The 22121-nt window shown below is 44.5% G+C and overlaps 1 protein-coding gene across 1 annotated transcript; it reads right to left on the reverse strand.

Annotated features, from left to right (window-relative positions):
• Window positions 1-1507: 1507 nt before the first annotated feature.
• Window positions 1508-18659, reverse strand: SLC26A3 (solute carrier family 26 member 3). Its single transcript, XM_059816594.1, has 20 exons — window positions 18529-18659; window positions 17577-17716; window positions 17354-17464; window positions 17106-17263; window positions 16083-16247; window positions 15225-15377; window positions 14364-14446; window positions 12913-13060; window positions 12667-12780; window positions 12487-12564; window positions 11942-12037; window positions 10812-10918; window positions 10479-10548; window positions 10298-10390; window positions 6287-6382; window positions 5428-5661; window positions 3662-3716; window positions 3008-3153; window positions 2154-2219; window positions 1508-1531 (listed from the first exon to the last, which is right to left on the reverse strand). The coding sequence occupies exons 1-20, from the start codon at window positions 18657-18659 to the stop codon at window positions 1508-1510; spliced, it is 2268 nt and encodes a 755-aa protein (XP_059672577.1).
• Window positions 18660-22121: the final 3462 nt, after the last annotated feature.

Here is a 22121-nt window from a genome sequence, read left to right on the forward strand (position 1 = left end):
TTTCAGGTACTGTTGTGCTGGTCGTCTGGCATGTGACACGTACCTGACTTAGCCAGCAAGTCTGCTGTGGCACGCTCAGAAGAGCGGCGGACTAGTACAACTGCCCACCATCCATCTGGCGTGCGTAGAAAGCAGCCTGTAACATCTTGCTGTGATTACCACCCAAGGCCGCCTCTCCCACCCCATTTTGGGTGCATGATCACCCACTGCAGAGCTGCAGCTTATTATTGTTTTGAAGTCCTGCATGCTACAGAGACAAAAGTCGTGGTTCTTGTTTACCCAGAGCACCTTCTCCTTCCCTTCAGCCATTCTTAAACGCAAGTCCAAATGCACTGTGCTGGTCACCCCAGCTTGGTTGAAAGTCAAAACTAGGCTTGAAAACTAAAAACTCTTGTGATTTCAGACTGCTGTTTCTTTCAGACTCTGGGGATGGTTCCATTTTCCTTTGGGCTGAAGATTTTTATACCTCTAGCACTGTCACTTTTGGTGTTTGTTTTCTTCTTCTTTGAAAGGTGTGATGTAGTTCATCTTCAAGCCTTAGATATCCAGCAGGACTTAATTGACGGCAGTTGTACATCTGGGCTGTGCAGACTAGAGTATCAGCATAGACTCTTTAAGTTAAAGCCCTCTATGCATCCCTCCAAGAGACCTGGGCAATTCAGCCTACCCACCTGGCAGCTCTGCACGCACAGCTCCTCCCGAGCTGAGTTCTGGGGCCCATGCGTCTGTCCGTTCACTGGGGGACACATCCCAGGGCTCATTGATTACAAACTACTTTGATGGTATATTGACAAATGCAGCAAGCAATGCAGAGTTACCAAAATCATTATTTAATAGTTCACTATAAATGTATCCTCTCTTGTGCACTTTGTACCAGCCCAAACCAAATCAATGAATCATGTTTGGATCTGAAAATGCTGTCTTTCCTGAACGATCTTCATGTTTTACAGTAGATACATCGAACACTGTGTACTCTACGCACATGGTAGTGAGCTGAAAACAAGTTTAATAACTTGGTCTACTAGGTATCTTACAAACCATAAGGAAAACTTTATACAAGTTATATACAAACTGAAGATAAAATATCCCTCCCAACTATTAGTCTGTGTTATAAATTACAAGATTTCAGATATTTATATATTCTCTAGCAACTGTACAGGTTGTCTACAAACTGTCAGAATAATATAGTTACATGTACAAGTATATGCAAATAAGGTTAACATTGCCTGCTGCTTCAACTCTGTGGGTAGGCTGTCAGCAAGGTATGAAATAAGAAAATCTGTGTGATTTTAGCCTCCATGCATATACATAAATACTTTTCTATAGATACAGAGATACATAAAGACTAACATGTCCATTCCAAAACTTGGAACATAACCATATATGGTAAATCCTTCTTAAGGTATATAAAATTATCCTTCTGTCTTCATGCTCATCACTGCATCTGCATTCATCTTCTGTAAGTGATGTTGCGTTGCCGGAGGATATTCTATTTAGAAAATTAAATCTAAAATTTTGTTTCTGTTGGAATCTGTAGGAAATAAAAGGAAATAAATGTCACCCTCTGTAAGGAATAGCCAGGGTAGGTGCCCTCTGGTGAGTGATACGTAAGAATTTGCTCCTCTGAAGCATTTGTGTGGGAAGTCTGTGGTCTGACATTTCTTACTTTTGGGGTTGCCGTGTGCTGGATACTGTTCTTCTGTTTAAGTCCATCATGAAAGGCTGTATGTGTCCCATTCTTATCCCTGTCTCCGGACTCCCCTTCTGCCTGAGACATTTAGATAAATGCGACCAATACTGACATCTCTGCCGCACAGACGTGCTACTAGTGAGCTCCTCATGGGAGAACCATGGTGGACAGGTGAGGAGACTGGGTGAGAGCCTGGTGAGATGGCCTTTACCCACCTTCCCTCTGCAGACTCTCAGTGCATAAGGCAAGGCTTTTGAGCAGACCCCCACATGTCTTATTCCTGAAAGGCTTTGCCTTAAGTCTAATCCCATCAATAAGCTGTCTGGATGCTTTCTGCTCTGGGCTGACACAAGAGCTCAGGGATGAAGATGCTTTTGTTACCTGACCTAGCAGTTCCCATGAGCGGCTTTTAGGGCTGCATTTCCTACAGTTGGAGCACCGCTGCCAGAGACATGAGTCTTACCGTGCACTCCCGGCTGCGCAGTCCATTGCTGGGGATGACGATATAGTCGTTGCTGGTACTCTTCTCCTGCAGTGAACACAAGAAGTTGTGGGTTAGGAAATGGATTGTTTCTTTTTTTCCTTTTTCAAATTGAAGAAAGTATTGCTTTTAAATCTCTGGAACATGCTTGGGAATTTGGCCTGGAAGGAAGGAAGCTCTCACTTATCAGCCCTTTATGCCCCCGGAAGTCTCCAGGTCAGTGCAGAAGAGCTGGGCCAGTTCAGCTAAGTGGGATTAGACAGTTTCCAGGTGACTATCATTCTGGGTTTGGTACTTTTGAACAGATTTAACATATGCAGGATCCTTTCTTGCTCTTGATTTAGGAACATTCCCAGAAAGGCCAACACTAAATTTGTCTGTACTAATTTATCTGCACTACTTGAGCACTCCTTTTGAAGGTAGACAGGCCTGGGAAGCCTACATGCAAGCAGCATCAATTCTGCCTTGCAAGAGCCATTGCAGCATAAGCAGCAGTCCCCCGATGGATGGGTGACGACAGAGGACTGCCGACGGATGGGCCAGGATTTTGCCGCACACCAGGCTCTTCCCAAGAAGGTGGCTTCAAGTGAAGTCTGTGGCCAGGCCAGTCTCCAGTGGGAATTATTCACTCCTTTCACTAGTGGTTTTCCAGGCACCTGGACCAGGGGCCATTCTTACTCTCCAAATTTGTTAGAGACCAGCTGAGTTTTGATCATTAACTTTGGATCATTATAGAGACAGCGTAGGGCACGTGGCTAGCTATGCAGGGCGCTGCTGGGTGCCTGTGAGTAATGTAAAGGCACTAAAGTAGCGGAAGATGAAAACTGTACTGTTACCTCAGTGAACTTTAATTTGGGGGAGCTAGCTATGTCCTTCTTCAGCAAAATGTGTAAAACCGCATCATGAATGGTGAGGAAAAACATGGATGGCTTGATCTCCTCATCAAAAAATGCGCATCTTTCCAGTTTGTCCAGGAAGCCCTCTGTGGGGGAACAAAATCAAAGCACAAAGTGACCTGCAGGCCTTGAAAATTAAGAAATAGTGTATCCTGAGCATGTCCACTGAGCGAACACAGGAACTGCTGGTGTACTGCACTGTTTTATTCATTAGAGCAGATGCTCTCCTCTTTACTGATGTGGAGAGAGTGGGATATAAATGCCCATCAGTACAGCCCTGTTCGATGCCAGGCAGAAGGGAATTTGAGCACTGTTTCTTATTTAATGCCTAACCCAGGCTGCCTGATAGTGGGTCTCTCAGCTCAGAGCTGTACGGCACAGTGGTGGCCATAGGTAAAACGAGCTGTCGCGCGTGTTCCCAGCCTGCTGCGGACAGCATGGGAGGAATGACGCCTCCGCTCAGCTGGATCTGTTCGCTATCCCAGACTGGAAGATAAAACTGGGGTGATCCTCTGCAGCTGTGTTCGGTGGTGGATGGGGAAGGCAGTGAGACAAGGCATCCACGGTGATGCTGACGGAAAGGGAAGTACTCACCATGTGCCCCTGCAATGTAAATGTCAATGTTGATCCGGACAAATTCTTTCAAAGTCTGTTAAACCAGAAAGAGGCACCATTTAGATACTGCTATTTTTGCTGATAACAGCCATTATGGTGATTAGCCACAGCAAATATACAAACCACTTTAAAATATTTAAGATCTCTGATGGTAAGCAGCTCTAAACTCAATCTCTGCTGCACCTAGAGGCAGGATGGTCTCTTCACATGGCTGCAGACAGGGATGACCGATCCTTTTGAAAAGGGGCAGTATTAAATACATTTAGCCCGCAGTGAAAAAGATACTGTTTCATAAATTGTATGGCTTTATTGTACCTACTTGACACATGATGAAACTAAGACTCTGAAAGCTTCTGGGGAGATTTTTATAACTGGGAATTTGAGCAGAACTACAGTTCCCACTGACATGGTGGGTGTTTAGTTCCTGCGGAAATAGATTTACACATCTTATGTGACTCTAGATAATTAACTTCAGCAATTACTGTTTGAAAATGTTGTTCTTACTGCTTTGTTCAAGGTCATCCTGGGAATTGAGAACAGGAGCAGAAATGAAACTCCAATGCTCCAACTCCCAGCCCAGTGTTTAAAGCCATATTTCATATGAACATTTCTGTAAAGCTTCCCAACATCTTACTAGGTGAAGAAAGGGTGCCACACTAACACTCTAATTCCAAGAAAATGTAGGTTGTTTTTTTAATCCATTTTCTAATCATTTTCTATGGAAAATGTACATTAACATTCACATAAACTCAGAGGTTGCCACTGACTTTCCAGTCCATGTAGGAATACCTTTAAGAAGCAAGCTAGACACAAAATAGAATCACAGAATGGTTTGGGTTGGAAGGGACCTTCAAAGATCATCTAGTCCAACCCCTCCTGCCATGGATAGGCACATCTTCCACTAGAACTTCCACTAGATTGCTCAAAGCCCCATCCAGCCTGTCCTCGAACACTTCCAATGATAGGGCATCCACAACTGGGAAACCTGTTCCAGTGTCTCACCATCCTCATTGTAAAGAATTTCTTCCTTATATCTCATCTTAATCTACCGTCTTTCTGTTTAAACCCATTGCCCCTTGTCCTGTCACTACAGGCCTTGGTAAAAAGTCTCTCTCCATCTTTCTTATAAGTCCCCTTTAAGTATGGAAAGGCCATAATGAGGACTCCCCAGAGCCTTCTCTTCTCCAGGCTAAATAACCTCAACTGTCTCAAGCCTGTTGTTATAGGAGAGGTGATCCAGCCCTCTGACTGTTTTTGTGGCCCTCCTCTGGATCTGCTCTAACGGATCTGTGTCTGTCTTGTGTTGGGGGCCCCAGAGCTGAATGCAGCACTCCAGGTGGGGTTTCATGAGAGCGGAGTAGAGGGGGAGAATCACCTCCCTCGATCTACTGGCTATGCTTCTTTTGATGCAGCCAAGGGTACGATTTACTTTTTGGGCTGCGAGTGCACATTGCTGCCTCATGTCCAATTTTTCATCCACCAGTAGTCCCAAGTCCTTCTTTTCAGGGTTTCTCTCAATCCATTCATCCCCCAGCCTGTACCGATACTGGGAATTGCCCTGACCCAGGTGCAGGACCTTGCACTTGGCCTTGTTGAACTTCATGATGTACACATTGGCCTGCTCCTCAAGTCTGTCGAGGTCCCTCTGGATGCCATCCCTTCCCTTAAGCATATCCCTCAAGTGTAACTATGTCCGTATGTTTTTCTTTCATATGATCACTGTTTGTCTTGTGAATTACAATTACCTTTTGGAGGAGTCTCATGGCAGAAAAATCGAGGAAGGACACTGCTGAAAAATCCAGAACAATGCTGTGGATGTCGACTCGGGGCACAGTGATGCCGGGGGGGAGGTCAGCACCCCAGTTAATCTGAATGGGCAAGTCTGTCATGTTGGTGGGCTGGTCCAGCTCCTCTATCCTGTTGTTGTCTAATTCTTCATCTGACTCGTGTGTATGTTTAGCGACGCAGATCAAGCCTTTCTGTGGGGCCAGAGGAAAGTGTCATCATTAATACTTCTTTTTAAGACCCGGCCAGGGTAGTAGTGCATCTTATGCAAGGGGGAGAGCGATGGCAATGCAAAGCTGATATACCCATAGGATGGAGCAGGACCCACCTGCACTTCACACTAGAAAAAGTTCTGTCTCTCCCTTCTCTGGAGGAGTTTGGAAATGTTGTCTTTCCTCTCATCAATCATTTAATCATTACCATAGTCAGTTAATGATGGCTTTTTATTGTTCCCTGAAGTCAATGGTCAGATCTGCTTTGATTCAGTAGTTTTGGAACAAGTCAACAAAAAGCATGCAGGATTTGGGCTGGGAGAAAACCTACGCAGCATGAACATCACCCCTGTGGGATCTGATCCTGGTATTTGATGCCAGGATCAGAAGCTCCAGTGGACACACACAAACTGCCTATGGTAAAACTGTAGGTGTCTAACTGTGAGAGCCATTTCAAATCTTATTTTTGAAATGTGTTTATGTCATGACGTGGCAAGTTGGGGAATAGGATATCTAACTAGGACAGGAGCCTGTGAGGCACTTCTCTGCCATTTCAAACCAGGGAGCTGGTTGATGAACCCCTTCCAGGTGGAATTGCCTTACATACGGGCGTCACTTGCAGCTCTCCTTTGTTCAGCATCTTTCTGATCTTCCTCAGAGCCTTATTGCGTTTCCTCAGGACTCTCAGTGGGTTGAAGCCGACCTGCAGAAACAGCACTTTGAATAATTAAAAAACCCCCCCAGTCACCGCAGTGGAAGGACACAGCTTCTCATGCAGCTTTTCTTTACAGTCATGATGAGCATAGTTCAGACTTGATGTTGCTTAGCACTTTTCATCAACTCAAACAAGAACCCTTTTTCTTGGTTGGAAAGATGTCTACAGGTATGACTGCAAATGAGGCAGACCCATCTGTGCTAGCTTTAGGACACCAGCATGGACAGCATTATAGCAGTGACGATGCTGTAGCACAGGCCAGTAACTCCAGGCTGCTGCAGTGCTGGCTAGCCCAGAGATTGTCCTACTTATCTTCATTATGAGACAGCCACCCAGGTGACCAAGATTAGAGAGCTCACAGGTTGTATCTGCTCTGTGCCACCTGACTGCAGCATAGGTCCTAAACACATTGTTTTGTTTTCTTGAAGAAGAAAAACAAAGTTGATCATGCTGGCTGCATATGTCTCTTGAACCTCTCAGCTGGTTTTAGCAAAATTAGTTGGCAGGTAAATGAGGCTAATAAGGGTTATGAAAATACTAAATTCCTGCAAGTCTTCTGCCTCATCTGTCTAGTAGGTGGGGGAGAGAGGTGTTAGAAATGCCTGTATTTGTAAAGGAGAGTGGTGTGAGCATCTCCACTCATAGGAAAAACACTTCAGGCTCTTCTGAAGTGAAAGCCAAGCATGTGGAGACCCAAATGTGCCAGATTCCATGGTTCCTCTGCCAATCCCTCATGTGAAGAATGAAATTCTCATTACCAATGCTCAGGTAGCCACTGCTTATCGACTCCCCATTAGGAGCAGCACGAAGGGGAGGTTATGGGTGCAAGAGTTTGCCTTGGACTAGAATAGACTATTTCAGTTGGAAGGGACCTACAAAAATCATCTAGTCCAACTGCCTGACCAATTCGGGGCTGACCACGTTAAAGCATATTATTAAGGGCATTGTCCAAATACCTGTTAAACACTGACAGACTTGGGGCATCGGCCACCTCCCTAGGAAGCCTGTTGCAGTGTTTGACCACCCTCTCGGTAAATAAATGCTTCCTAATGTCGAGTCTAAACCTGCCCTGGCACAGCTTTGAACCATTCCCACGCATCCTATCACTGTATCCCAGGGAGAAGAGATCAGCACCTCCCTCTCCACTTCCCCTCCTCAGGAAGCTGTGGAGAGCAATGGGGTCGCCCCTCAGCCTCCTTTTCTCCAAACTAGACAAGCCCAAAGCCCTTAGCCGCTCCTCACAGGACATGCCTTCCAGCCCTTTCACCAGCTGTGTTGCCCTCCTCTGGACGCATTCAAGGACCTTCACATCCTCATTAAATTGTGGGGCCCTGAACTGTACACAGTACTGAAGGTGAGGCCGCACCAACACTGAATACAGTGGAATAATCACCTCTTTTGACTGACTGGTTACCCTGTGTTTGATGCACCCCAGGATGCAGTTTGCCCTCTTGGCTGCCAGGGCACACTGCTGACTCTTACTGAGCCGGCTGTTGACCAGCACCCCCAGATCCCTTTCTGCAGGGCTGCTTTCCAGCCACTCCTCTCCCAATCTATACTTGTGCCTGGCATTACTCCATCCTAGGTGCAGAATCCGGCATTTGGACTTACTAAATTTCATCCCAATTATCATTGCCCAATGCTCCAATCTACCTAGATCCCTCTGCAAGGCCTCTCGTCCCTCAAGAGAGTCAACAGCACCTCCCAGTTTGGTATCATCAGCAAACTTGCTAATGGTACATTCAATTCCTGCATCCAGATCATTGATAAATACATTGAACAGAACTGGCCCTAGAACTGAACCCCGAGGAACACCGCTGGTGACCAGCCAGATGTAGCCCCATTCAGGACAACCCTTTAAGCCCTGTCCTTCAGCCAGTTCTTCACCCAGCATACCATGTACCTGCTTATCCCACAGTTGGACAACTTGTCCAGAAGGATGCTGTGAAGGACAGTATCAAAACTCTTACTAAAATCCAGAAAAACTACATCCACCGCTTTCCCTTCATCCACTAGGTGGGTGACCTTATCATAGAAGGATATAAAATTAAACAGGACTTTCCCTTGGTCAACCCGTGTTGACTGTGCCTGATGATTGCATTATTCTTTAAATGCCTTTCAGTAGTACCCAGTATAATTTTTCCAGGAACTGAGGGTAGACTAACAGGTTTGTAGTTCCCTCGGTCTTCCCTCACACCCTTTTTGTAAATTGGAATAACATTGGCTGGCTTCCAGTCAGCAGGGACCTCCCCAGACTCGCAAGACCTTTGGTAGATGATCGAGAGGGGTGCTGCAATAACATCCGCTAGCTCCTTCAGTACTCTGGGATGAATTCCGTCAGGCCCCATGGACTTGTGAACATTCAGCTGATACAGCTGGTCCCTTACAATTTCAGTGTCCACAAATGGAAAGTGACTGTTGCCACACTTGCAGCCCTCTGACTCAGGGGACCAGGCAGCCCAAGGTCTTTCAATATTATTAAAGACTGAGGCAAAAAATGCATTGAATGCCTCCGCTTTTTCTTCATTCCTATTAGTCAGATGACCATCTTCAACACGTATCGGGCCAATGTTTTCTTTAGACCTCCTCTTGCTATTAACATACTCTAAAAAGCCCTTCTTGTTATCTGAAACAACACTGGCCAGTTTCAACTCTAACTGAGCTTTGGCCTTTCATGTCTTCTCCCTGCATATATGAACCACAGCTCTGTAATCTTCTTGCGAAGCCTGACCTTGCTTCCAGAGATTATACAATTTCTTTTTGCTCTTGAGCTCCACAAGTTGTTCCCTGTTCAGCCAAGCTGGCCTTCTGCCCCTCTTGCTTGACTTACGACACAGTGGAATTGCCTGCTCCTGTGCTTCTAAAGGGTGGTTCTTAAAGACTGACCGGCACTCCTGGACTCCTAAGCCCTCAAAAGCAGATTCCCAGGGTACTCCACTAAATAGCTCCCTGAATAGCTTAAATTTTGCTCTCCTGAAGTCCAGGGTAGCAACTCCGCTGTCCTTTTTCTTATTATGCTGAAAATTTTAAACTCAGTGATTTTATGATCGCTGTGGCCAAAACAGCCAGCTACCATCACATCCCCCATGAGTCACAAATAGCAAGTCTAGGAGGGAGTCTTTCCTAGTTGGCTCACTGAGTACCTGTGACAAGAAGTTATCATCTCCTGCAAACTTCAAGAATTTCCAAGACCTGCACGTCACAGCAGTATGATATTCCGAGCTGATGTCTGGGAAACTGAAATCTCCCATAAGGACAAGGGCTACCGATTCTGAAATTTCTCCTGATTGCCAAAGAATAACTCATCAGTGCTTACATCCTGGCTGGGCGATTGGTAGTAGACACCCACTACATCTCCTTTGTTTTGCAAGTTCAGTTCAGTCTGGGGATGGCAAACCTCTCTGGTACAGTGAGGGCTCAGGGATCCTGGCTCTCCATGCAGGGTACGGAAAGACTGGCTGCCTTCATTCAGTTTGTCATGGAACAAATTAAGACCTCTTTGATAGTGTGGTTTTGTTCACCTTCTCATCTGGCTGTTGAGGTTAAGTTCTTTGGGTCAAGATGAGTAAACTAGCATTTACTGGGTGTAAATAATGTAAATGCTAATAAAAAAAAATAATGTCCCTTTATATTCTCTATGTTTGCACTACTTTCTTTTAAAGGACTTAAAATACATGTATACATTGTTATGGAATAAGTTCAGCACAAGTGATGCTGTTCTCTTTCTCAGAGGTGTATACATACATGTGGCATTACAGTAGTGGCAACAATATTTGAATAATTAATGAAAAATCCATCTTTGAACTGTGGACTGACTGCATATGTAGTAATTATTGGGAAATTGTATTCACCTTAATGTGTCATGCAATTCACATGTTCAGAATGACAGCCCCAGACACTTACAGCAGTGATGAGTTTCTCTCTGAAGAATTCAATATTAGCAAAGAAGATAGGAGATGAGCACCTGAAAATCTTCACTCCTTCTGGCTCATAGATCTGTACAATGAAGGAAAAGTGTCAGTAACGACATCTGCTATAGAAACACAAATGCACCAGATAATAAAAGAAATGCAACATTTCTTACATCAGTGTAATCCTTCCTGTTCCTGTAGATGTTACTTCTCCCAACATTAGCCAAAACAGTGCAGCTTGGACTGTGAACAAACACACACACACAATTATTTGTACCCCATACCGAAACCTGGCAGAAGGGAAGGATCACAGAAGGCAGACTCAGCTCCAGTTCTTCAGACTGAAGTGGGACCCACATCCAAGGGTTTACAGCTGTAAATGACTTTTCCATACATGGTTGTGCACAGACTGAGGCACAGAGCTGTTGGCCTTCTCTGTACAGGGCGAGTTAATTTATAACAGGAGGCCCTGAGGTATTTTTCCATCCCGTCCAACAAGTACTCACATCTGGGAGCGGATCACCACGGTCAGCAGCTGGAACGCCACGGCAGTTGCTATCCCAATATCCAGGCCAAGAAAAACAGCAGCTAAGAAAGTCACCACCCATATAACCTGTAACGAGCAGGTGGAAGGCAGCGGTTACAAGCGTGTCAAGGACCTGAGTCGTGAGCCCAGGGTGGGAGCAGCAACGTCTGGACTGTTTTTTCAGATCTGGTCCAGGCTGTCCACACACCTTTGGTGAAGGGTTTCATGTTTCCTAGTGGATTTTTTTCTTGTAAAATAGGGCCAGACTCACCAGGGAGTGTTTCTAGGCATGACAGTTTCTGTACAATAAAGGCTTAGAATAATAGAGGTGTGGATCTTCTACAGGTGATTCACTAAATGCTCAATCAAAATCCAGCAGAAAGGCAAGGTTACAAGTAAATCGGGATCCTGGTAAAGCTGAGAGTTGTAATTGTGCTTTGGATATCCAAACAGGTAAATGTAGGTGCTGTGAGTGTACTTGACTGATAAGCACAAATGACTAGATAATACTGAGTATTTTTAAGCACAGGTCTCAAAGCATTTTCACATGGTAAATAACTGCTTGGTAGCTGGGAAAACTGAGACCTGGAACCATTTGGGAACACAAAGAATTGGCTGATGAGGAAGCCATGACCCTAAATTTTCTGAGCGTCATAGGTAAGCAGTCCTGCCCTCCAGCCACGACCTTTACCATTCAGAGTAAACCCTTCAAGCCATGGTCTTCACCTGTTTTTTGCTGTGTAACCTCCACCTAATGTGCTGCGTCAGTGTGAGGAAGTGTCCCTGAATGTGTAGCCAATACACTGGATATTTCGACGTTTTCTGTAACTGCCTTCTATATTTGACTTTATACAATGAACTGTATTTTAATAGATTTTGATGAAATGGATGAAAATGAAGTTAGGAGAGAGAATCAACTCAAAATACGTGGGACAAAATGGAAAACATGAGCAAGGGGTATAAAAGTAAAAGGGGTATAAAAGTAAAAAAGAGGCACATCACTATTGTACTTTCCGTTTAGTGAAGTAAGGCAGGTATAAAAATAGAGATAACCTGTAAGCAAATTTCCCAGAGTGCTTCATTCCTGAATGCTTGTGGGACTCAACTTACACAGTCATACTTGTCCTTTCTCCATAGGATGCCTACTTCCTTGAACTGCATGAGCATTCCTTTCAAGTTGCCAAGAGCCAAAGATGCAAGGACTGACTATTAAAAAGACCAAAATACATGTTGAATTTTTAAGCAAGCAAAGCAAATGTTGAACATTAAGACTTAGAAGATCATACAAATAGGGCCAAAGTGCAGCTGAAAAGCCAAGCAGCTCCTCATGTTGTGTCACTGCTGCGAGTCAGAACGCCCCATCCATCGTACTGGATCCTGCCTAGCCATGGTGCAGTGCAGGCGTCTGACTTGAGGCTGCAAATCCCACTTATTTGTGGCACCTAAAAGCTGGCGCTGTGATGTTTGGTGTTTAAGCATTCATGTTCCGTCTGAGGGACAAGATGTAGTGGTCCTCTCTGTCATGATCTGGGAAGAACCAAGCTTAGCAAAACCCTCTTTGGCTCCCACTGTAGTCTTTGAACACTCCCAGTGACTACTAGAGCAGCCCTGTCTTTGGCAAGCAGGAGGAAGCGCTAGGTGAAACCAGTGAATACCTTCTGTAATGGCGCCAGGAGAAACCCAATGGCCAAGATCACAATCAAGACAATGACAGCTGAGATAATACCAGCAATCTGCATGAGAGAACAATTCCGCCATGAATAAGTGCCTGAAGGCATTATAGTCATCCAGGAAAAAAAGAGAGCTTTCTTGCCGTCATGATCTGTTTTCCATACCTGTGTTTTGCCTCCCGTGCTCTCCTGCACACCTGATCTCGACAGAGCAGTGCTGGAGGCAAATCCTTTGAATGATCCACCAACTATATTACCCAGCCCAAAAGCAATTAGTTCCTGAAATAAAAAACAAAAGAGATTGTTCTTAAAAGCTAGCCCATGACAGTTATTCACAAGGCAAAGCATTCCTAAAATGACTGACTTCCCATTGACAAATGCACTGTATTGATTTCTGTGTTATTTGCCTACCTGGTTGCCGTCTACTGGGTAGTCATGCTTGATGGAATACACTTTAGCCACGGAGAATGCTACTGCAAAGCCCACAATTGCGATGGAAATGCTGTCACCAATGCACTTTTGGAGGACACTGACATCAGGTGCCACAGGCGCTTGAAATCTGAAAGACAAATCTACTTGTTAAGGATATGCCTAAGGAGACAAGTTGTCAAGCAAAGGAGCAAGGCAGTGTCCAGCTCATACTGAGCACTTTGGAGAGATGCGACACAGAATTGTGGATCTAAACCCTGTAAAACTTTGGGGAATCCTTGATTGGAACAGGAACTCTGTTTATCCGCACTTGGCTCAGCTGGTGTCTCAGCAGGTTCTCATTTCGTTGGCCAGGACGAGCCACAGCTTATTTTGTCTGAGGTGCGTGCACAGTTCTGCCTTCTAGTTACGCGTGGATGTAAGATCTGACACAGCACTGGGGCCCTCGCACAGGCGATTTGCACACAGAAGGATTTCACTTAATTGCGATCAAAAAAAAAAATCCCTGCATGATTCATTGAAGCACTTCAGACAGCTAAACAAATACTTACTAAGTTAGGTAATATTGACTAGTCTCTCAAGCTATCTGCTAGATGCTTTAGCTTTACCGTTTCCTGCTCCTTTGATCAGGGGCTTTTGGAGATCCTAGGGAGAATTCCTCTCTGGTCTTTTTTATTTCCCCCTCAGTGACCTGAAATCTGAAGAACGGAGACTCTTGAGCAGAAATAGCTGTTCTGCAAACTTAATTCACTAACACCCCCAGGGCTACAAGAGGCAATCAGGAGTGACCTGCCAAGTCAACGGCTGCAGTCTGCTGTCCTAGTAAATGTCTTCCTCCCTCTTCTTAACTTAATGTGTGCCTATTAATTCTTTATGCCAAAATTCTAGCATAGCTGGAGGTACTCTCTATATAGATGTATACTCTATACATGGATATATAGTCTCTATATGGATATACTCATAGAGGAGCAGGCGTTGAGGCCTCTGGAGGATAGTGGTGCCTGTGGAAATGCTGGTGGCTGGTTGCAGGGTACCAGGCAGAAGAACTGTGCAGTGTCTTGGTGGCTTCCCAGGACTGCTAGTGGCTGCTGAACCGTGCATGTACTTCAAGGGAAATGGAGGGCTTCACAGTGAGTAGCTCAGTAAAAGGGACAAACATCAACCTCCTGGTCCACAGCTGTCTTAGAAAATGAAGCATGCAATTGTATCATGTCGCAGTGTATTCTTTGTTGCATAGGAGATATGCTCTAGTGAGTAACTTCTACCTATGGAAATTGTGTCCTCATATTGTAGAGAGCAAAAATGTTTATTTACCTACCGAAAGAAGATGAAGCAGATTATTTTAATCAAAAAAGCAGAGCTGAACTGATTTAGCACTGACAAACTGGAGAGGATGTTTTGCTCCACTGGTAAATTTTAAGCAAATCACTTACCCTTCCTCTAGTTTTCCGACGACAGCTACGTTAAATTTTTCTTCAAAGTTAACAAAGTAGGACATCAGTGCTGCTAAGACTGTCTGAAAGATAATAAACCCCATCTCCATTAGGCACATTCAAGCAAGAGGATGAAGAAACTATTAAAAACCATTTCTTTCCCTCTCCCACATACCCTCCAGTCTCATCACCAGCAGCAGAATTATCCCCCAAGTCTGTGTATCCCTTTGCTGTTCAGATGCCATTCCTGAACCACCTTACAGGTATGGGTTTATTTTCATAAATCACATGGAGAATATATCAGAATACCTCACTAACAACAGAGAACATCCCACCCAAAACCAGGTGTTTTCTAATGAGGTGCTGTAATAACTCTGGGGAAAAACAAGCACCACCTGCATCTACAGCAACATCCTCCAGAACTTTAGGAGCTTTTTGCTGCCTGTGTGAGGCTTCCCCCACCCCACTGCTGCTCGAGGGGAGCAGAGGGTTTTCCCTCTGCTGCTGGAAGGCAAAACTGTTTTGTACTTGGCTACGGATGGCCAGGACTTCAGTGGCTGCTTGCAGGTGTGGCGTAGAGGGGTCCCGCTGTGGGACTGCAGCTGGCTGGAGTCAGACCCAATTTCATCCAAGGAAAAAATTCAGTTTATAACATCTTACTCACTACAGATGTATTCAGTTAAGAACAGCTAAGTGGAGGTAAAACAGCTCACAATAGCTCGTGAACGCTGCCTATTTTTCCTTATAGGTAAAATGATAACCCGTCATTTAATGTAGAACAGGAGAAGAAATGGTTAAAACTGCTCTCTGTGTCACTATAGTGATGGAGCAATTGCAAAATCAAAGGGAAGTGACTGTTACCACAATGAGTTCGATCGGGATGGGAGTTGGTAACTTTGCTTTGTATCGATCATTCATTTCTTTCACCACGAACACGATAAGCAAGACAACAAGGGATGTGACAAGGTCAGCGATGTTTGTTTTTGTGATCTGGCTGAAAACGCTCTCCAGAGTCTGCAAAATCAGGAAGAAACATGTGGGGCTTTAGAAATAGTAGTGCCCTGGCACAGTAGCACTGTCCGTTTCAGAAGGGTCTGCATCTGAATTGCTCTAAGGGTTATGGCGGTTGGGATTTATTCCCTGTGGCATGGTGCGGATTGCAGGCCCTGATGAATGTGCATGTGCATCGCCCAAACGACGAAAGGATCCGTGAAAGACCCCTTCCCCTGGCTCTTGACCCTCTCCTCCTGGCCTGCCCCTGAGGGAGGGCCGGAGCAACATGCATGTGCACAATAGGAAACGTGAGCAGTGGAATTACTGAGCAGATGCCTCTCTCTGCTCATGCTTCCTGTCCTTCTCCTTCCTCCTTTCTCATCCAACACCCCTCACAGAGTCATAGCCAAATTAAATATATATAATATCAGTCCAGTAAAAATGAATAATTAAATGCTTGAGGCAAAGTTGAACACTTAATTAAAATATGCCAACACACAATAGAAAAGATTATCTAATTAGCTCAATGGGGTGTAACTTGGTGTTTGGTAATAAATTTAAAGATTGGTCATATAGAAATAACACATGTCTCATATTTTTCTCTTGCGTTTCCTCCTGCTTGGCTGTTTTTATGCTGAGTTCAGTTATTACTGCCTTGTGATGCACAGTCAGATATACATCTCAAGTTTCAATAGCATTAGCAAATAATGAACACTTAGCACTTACATAGATGATGCCAAATGGTTTATTAAATCCAGGAACAGGCAGTTGAAGCATGAATTTCAGCTGAGATACCACAACATGGATAGCTGCAGCAGTCGTGAAACCACTGACTAGTGATTGTGATAGATAAATAACGATGAATCCAAACTGGAGAATTCCCAGAATCAACTGAAATGCAAAATGACCATACATCAGTATGATTCATTTGTGCTTTTAAGCAATCTCTGCAACAAAGCGAACCATATTTCATGGGAACAAAGGTTTTCACCTAATCACATACATCCAGGGATTAAGGAAAATACTGTCACCAGACTTGCAATAAAAGTTGAGACTTAGCAACAGGGGGCATAAGACTAGTAAGAGTAATTGCTAGAGCAGTTAAAAACTATTCTTTTTATTTTATAGCTAAAATAGTCCTTAGTCTCCTTAGTCTTAGGGTTTTCAGTACCCATATTTTTACATGATACCAGTGTTTCATGAAGCGCAAATTATTAATATGTTAGGAAGGAAGGAACTGTAGGAATTCTATATTAGGAAGGAAGGAGAAATTGTGGGGATTTTTTAAAGACAAATCCAAATACTTTACTATTATGAGATAGAGTTTTTATTCCCCTTGCTGTGTCTGCATCATTCACATTACTCTCACAACTACTCTTTTCCTATCCAGCAGATTGGGTTTTATGAGATAGAGTTTTTATTCCCCTTGCTGTGTCTGCATCATTCACATTACTCTCACAACTACTCTTTTCCTATCCAGCAGATTGGGTTTTGCTGGAGGCAGGGTGCACCTGTGTGGGCTGTAGGCTCAGGTCTGGGCAAAACCAGGGATTTCACAGCATGAGTCAGTGGCTGGTCACTGGAGTGACTCCTGATCAGCGAGCCAAGGTCAGTTGCATGGGAAGGGGAAGAGAATTACTTTGGTCACTACACCAGCAGAAAACAAAGGGGAAGACCAGTCCACCATCCATCTATTCATATATGTGCATATAGACGTGTGCGGGCACACACACACATATGCTTACCAACCTGAAAAACCCCAGAAAGGAAGGTTACAGATGCAGCCACCATCACTCTCTCTTCATTTATTGCTGAGATATTCGTGGAAGTGCCATTTCCAGCACTGTCATCGGGGACCAGCCTGACGACGGCTCCTCCCACCATCAGGCTCAGGACGGGGAAGGGACCTGAGCAGCACAAGGCGTTCGTTAGAGACCCGAAGGGGCAGCGTGTACTTCTTCACCAGTGAGGAGGGCAGTCAGTGTGCTGGAACTTACCCACTGAGATATGTCTAGATGTGCCAAAGATAAAATAGACCAGAACAGGGAAAAATGCTGCATAGAGTCCGTAACCAGGGGGGACGTTCACCAGCAAAGCAAAGGCGAGACCTGCAAGGACAGAGAACCGGGGAAGGCGATGAGCATGGTACAGGCTGAAGCCAGCACTCCCTTTGCACCTGGCCTAGCAGGCTGTGTCAGAGCACACGTTTCCCAGAGTTACCTTGCAGGACAGCCACGAGCCCCGTGTTGATGCCGGAGACAATGTCACTCAGGATCCATTCCCTGAAGCGGTACGCTGGCAGCCATGAGATGATGGGAAACAAACCCAAGGCAATCTTTTTGACCCTTTGTGGGGAGCAGCTGTAAAGACACAAGAGGACAGAGCTCTGCCGGTGAACAGCTCGGCTAAGTCGCAGCCTGTCTTTGGAGGGGAAATGAAGGGGGAAGGATTTGGGTTCAGTCTGCTAGAGGTCAAAATCTCACCCAGACACAGCACTGAGCAACCGGCTTTACCAGCTGTGCTTCAAGGAGGACCCGGTGGCCTCCAGAGATCCCTTCCAACCGAAATTTTCATAGAATCATAGAATGGTTTGGGTTGGAAGGGACCTTTGAAGGTCATCTAGTCCAACCCCCCTGCAATGAGCAGGGACATCTTCAACTAGATCAGGTTGCTCAGAGCCCCATTCAACCTGACCTTGAATGTTTCCAGGGATGGGGCATCTACCACCTCTCTGGGCAACCTGTTCCACTGTTTCACCACCCTCATCGTTAAAACATTTCTTCCTTATATCTAGTCTGAATCAATCTTCTTTTAATTTAAAAACATTACCCCTTGTCCTATCACAACAGGCCTTATTAAAAAGTCTATCCCCATCTTTCTTATAAATCCCCTTTAAGTATTGAAAGGCCGCAATAAGGTCTCCCCAGAGTCTGTGCTGCTAAGTGCCCAGGAAAAGAGAAGCTGCCTGGGATACAACCGTAGGAAGACTTTTAAGGGTAATAGCAGCTAAAATTCTTTAGAAAAACCTGACATTGCATTTGGTTAATGAGTTTTCGTTTGCTTTGTTGGAATCTGAGATGGAAATTGTCAGGATGGAGTTCATGCTGTCTGATAGCGGCAGTTCGGGCTGTTTCTTAGGTTCATATTTAAAAAAAAATTAAAATCTCCTTACCGAAAATACAGTTTCAGGTGATCCCAAAAGGTTTTATGGTATCTGTGCAATTTCTCATGCTCTTCATTGAATAAATTCTCCGAGTACACAGGTCTGGCTACAACATAGTGGTTGCCCACAGGTTCAACCATTTCTCCTGAAATGTCAGGGAAGGTTGGTGACTTGTGTGTGCTTCTCTCTGGCCTTAGAGACTTAAAAACCTGAAATGAAGAACGGGGTTAGCGCTTTATGTACTGTGGGGCGGGTAGCCATAGCATAGATGAGTGAACTCCAAACTGAGCGTTACCACCTTTGAAGATCAAAAGAGAGATGATTGAGACACCCGCTTCACTTTGCCAAGGTGATCTCCCGCCCCCCTCCTTCTCCCACTCCAGGGCAGTGTTTCGCTGGAGCATGAAGTAGTTCTTTCTAAAGATGCAGCCAAAAACTGGACAAGATGGATTTTGAGTTAATTTATCTCCAAGTCAGCTGTCTACAACCAAAAACTGCCTCCCTCAAGGGAGACCAACTCCTTAAAGAATAAACAAGCCGATCCCAAGCAGGTTCTCTTTGTGGTGCCGCTGGGAGGGCTGGGAGCTCGCTGGAACCCACCAACATGCGAGGGGAAAGGCAGAGCCAAGGCAGGGCTCAGCCGTCCTCTCTTGGACTCGGAGACAGGGCTGAACCTTTCAGCTTGGGTCTGTGTGACAGGGACGTTAGGCTCAGTAGTAAAAAAGCACGGTGTTGCTGCTTGTTAAGTTATTTTCCACAGGTTGTCTGGACTGCTTCTCCTCTGTTTCATGCTCACAAACAGTTGTTGCAATGTCTGACCTAAATACTATTTTCTGCCATGTCCAAATCTACACTCACATGTTTGTGCTGAATAGAAACTGTCCTCGGTCATTCCAGAAATTACCCCTGAAGCCCGCATTACACATGAGAAGATTCCAGATTCTTTTCAGTCGATAACACTGGGTATTTTGCAGCAATTAATTGATGCCATCACTGTGCTGTTACGTCTCTCTCAATGTCTCAAATTCTTCCCACATTAAATTCACCTAAATAAACATCCTGTCTAAAAACATTTCTCTCCCCTGTAGCCACCATTAAATATTTAATACAGTACTAGTCCTAGACAGGAGCTGTGGGACTTCTTCTTGGCAGTCACGGTTGGACTAGATGATCATTGTAGGTCCCTTCCAACTGAACTATTCTATGCTATGCTATGCTATGCTATGCTATGCTATGCTATTCTGTTCTATTTTCTTTTGACTCAGAGGTGAAGATGTACTGTAGGATGCAAGAAGTCTTTAGTGATGCTGCTAATAGAGTGTTTCTCTTTGTTTTCTCTCCCCTAATGATGTCAAATGCTCCTTAGTGCCTTGGTGCTTGCTGGTGGTCTCATGAGAGATTCCCAACCAACACTAGTTGCTCGCTCAGGTCTAGTGCCTGACTCGTGCTGAAATAGCCTACGTGCATTTCTAATTCAGACTTGTGTGTATTCAGTATTTAGAGATATCACAGGACAGATTTTCAAGAGGCACAAAGCAGTTTGCATAGTTATGAGCAGATGGAAAGTTGTTTATCTATGACAATTTTGGCATTAAAAAGTGACTTCCATCCTGAAACTTTGCTACAGCTCAGGGCCCATTATTGACCTATTTCAAGTGATTTCATTTTAGTTTCCTCCTAGTTCATTCTGGGGTAATTAATGGATGTGTAGAAGTCCAAATAACATCAGATGAACCTCTTAGATATGCTGGTTTTGTTGATATACTATTTTTCCACAAAGGAGTAACAATTTTGGCAATGGGTTAAACATTTTTACTATCTGTTTTAACACAAAAAAAATAGATCTGTAATATTTTCCAAAAACTGGTGGGTAATTATTCTAACAGACTAATGCTCAAAATCTAAGCTCGTTCAAGACCCTGATCCAAAGTCAGTTAAAATCATACTCCAATCCTGTAACTTTACACTACTGTCCCTTCCTCTGTTGGGATCAGAGCGCCAAACCTGAGGCTGATGAAATTTCAATTTAAAAATTGGTTAATTTAGTTCTTTCTCTGACAAATCTCAGTGCACTTAGATTTGCAGGATGTAGTTTTATGTCTCAGAGATTTTAGGATTGCTGTGTTTCCTAGTCTGCGTCTCAGGCTTTTAGACTGCACGTTGCAGAGAGGAATATTGCTGGAAGCCGGGTTGAATAGTTTTGTTCGTTACATTGTAGGGCACAAGATGTCCTATTTGTACACTTTGGAATGTTCATAAGCCATAAAAATAAAACAAGTGCATGGGTTACTCTTTCATTTCAGATTTTCCCCAGTGCTGCAGCGGCTGTAGCTTTTCTGAGTACTTTAGTTGTCACTCCTGCCCCTTGCCCAGCTTTTATTCTTTCCTCAGGCCAAATTCAATGCCCCGATCTCAGGGAACATACAATATGCCTCTTTACAACTCTCCAAATCTCCTTTGGTTTATTAGTGCTGGTCTTGTTGAAGGTGTAGCTATTTTGCATGTGTTTTTTGCTTCCTGATAGGAGCCCCAATTTACCAACTTCCCTCCTGGTTTGGTTCGATGGCTTAGAGCTGCAGAAGGAGTCCTGGAGCCTCGCCCCGAGGGTCTCGTCAAGCTGAACCATGTGAGCATGAGTCTGCTTTAAAGACTGTGGTGCCATGGGGCATTACTCAAGTTAAGTTTAACCAAGCCAGCCTGAGCACCTGAAGTGCTGTGTGAAGTGCCTTCAACCTGTTTCCTGGCGGGTAAACGAGACCCTACGGTGCGGCACCTTGCTGCAGCTAGATGACCACTGCTGCAAGTCACCCACTAGTCGAGCTTTTCTCATCTGGTTCTCTCTTCCATGGGCTCTATCGGCAGCTATCAGCAACCGTGATTTCTCTCAGAACTGCCTTCCTCTTGCTCACTCTCATTTTCTTCCCATATGTGTTTAGAAAGATAGGATGCCCTCTGCATAGGGACATTTTTTCAGCTGTCAGCACCATTACTTATTTTAGGTGTTTTAAACGAAATGGGGGTTTTGTGACAAATGCCAGTGTAGTGGAGGCCAACAACCTCCGCAAATCCCCTAAAAGGGAGGTCCATACTCCAGTAACCCACGCTGCCTTTCCAGAGTGCTCCCATCATTAAGTCCTTGGACTCCTTGTGGGACACGACCAGTTAGTGCAATTCTTCTGTCGACTTCTATAATGTGTCCACCCACACACGGGGACCAGGAGCACAGACCAAGCTTACACCACACAGCTATCAGCTGGTAACAACTTTCACTCACTATTGACCAAGACTAGGTCTCAATTGAAACCCCAGAGATAACGTTCTGGTTCAGTTTTATTCCATATAGCCTCTGATCCCGTTCTCATGGCCAGCAATTAACAGCATTACCATCTCTCACCCATAAAAAACTCCAACTCCACTGCCAATCCCCCATATCTGTGAACCTTTGGTAATGCATATTTTGATGTGTGTCATTTCACTGAGAGGATTAGCAAAGGGCTACTTTTTTCCCTTTATTAATTTATCCTGAATATTGACTAAGTATACAAAAATCTGGTAACTTTAACTGAATAATTAAATATTAACATGCTTCATCCCACTTTCCA

This window comes from Gavia stellata, chromosome 4 (assembly GCF_030936135.1).
Source record: "Gavia stellata isolate bGavSte3 chromosome 4, bGavSte3.hap2, whole genome shotgun sequence".
Lineage (NCBI taxonomy): Eukaryota > Metazoa > Chordata > Aves > Gaviiformes > Gaviidae > Gavia > Gavia stellata.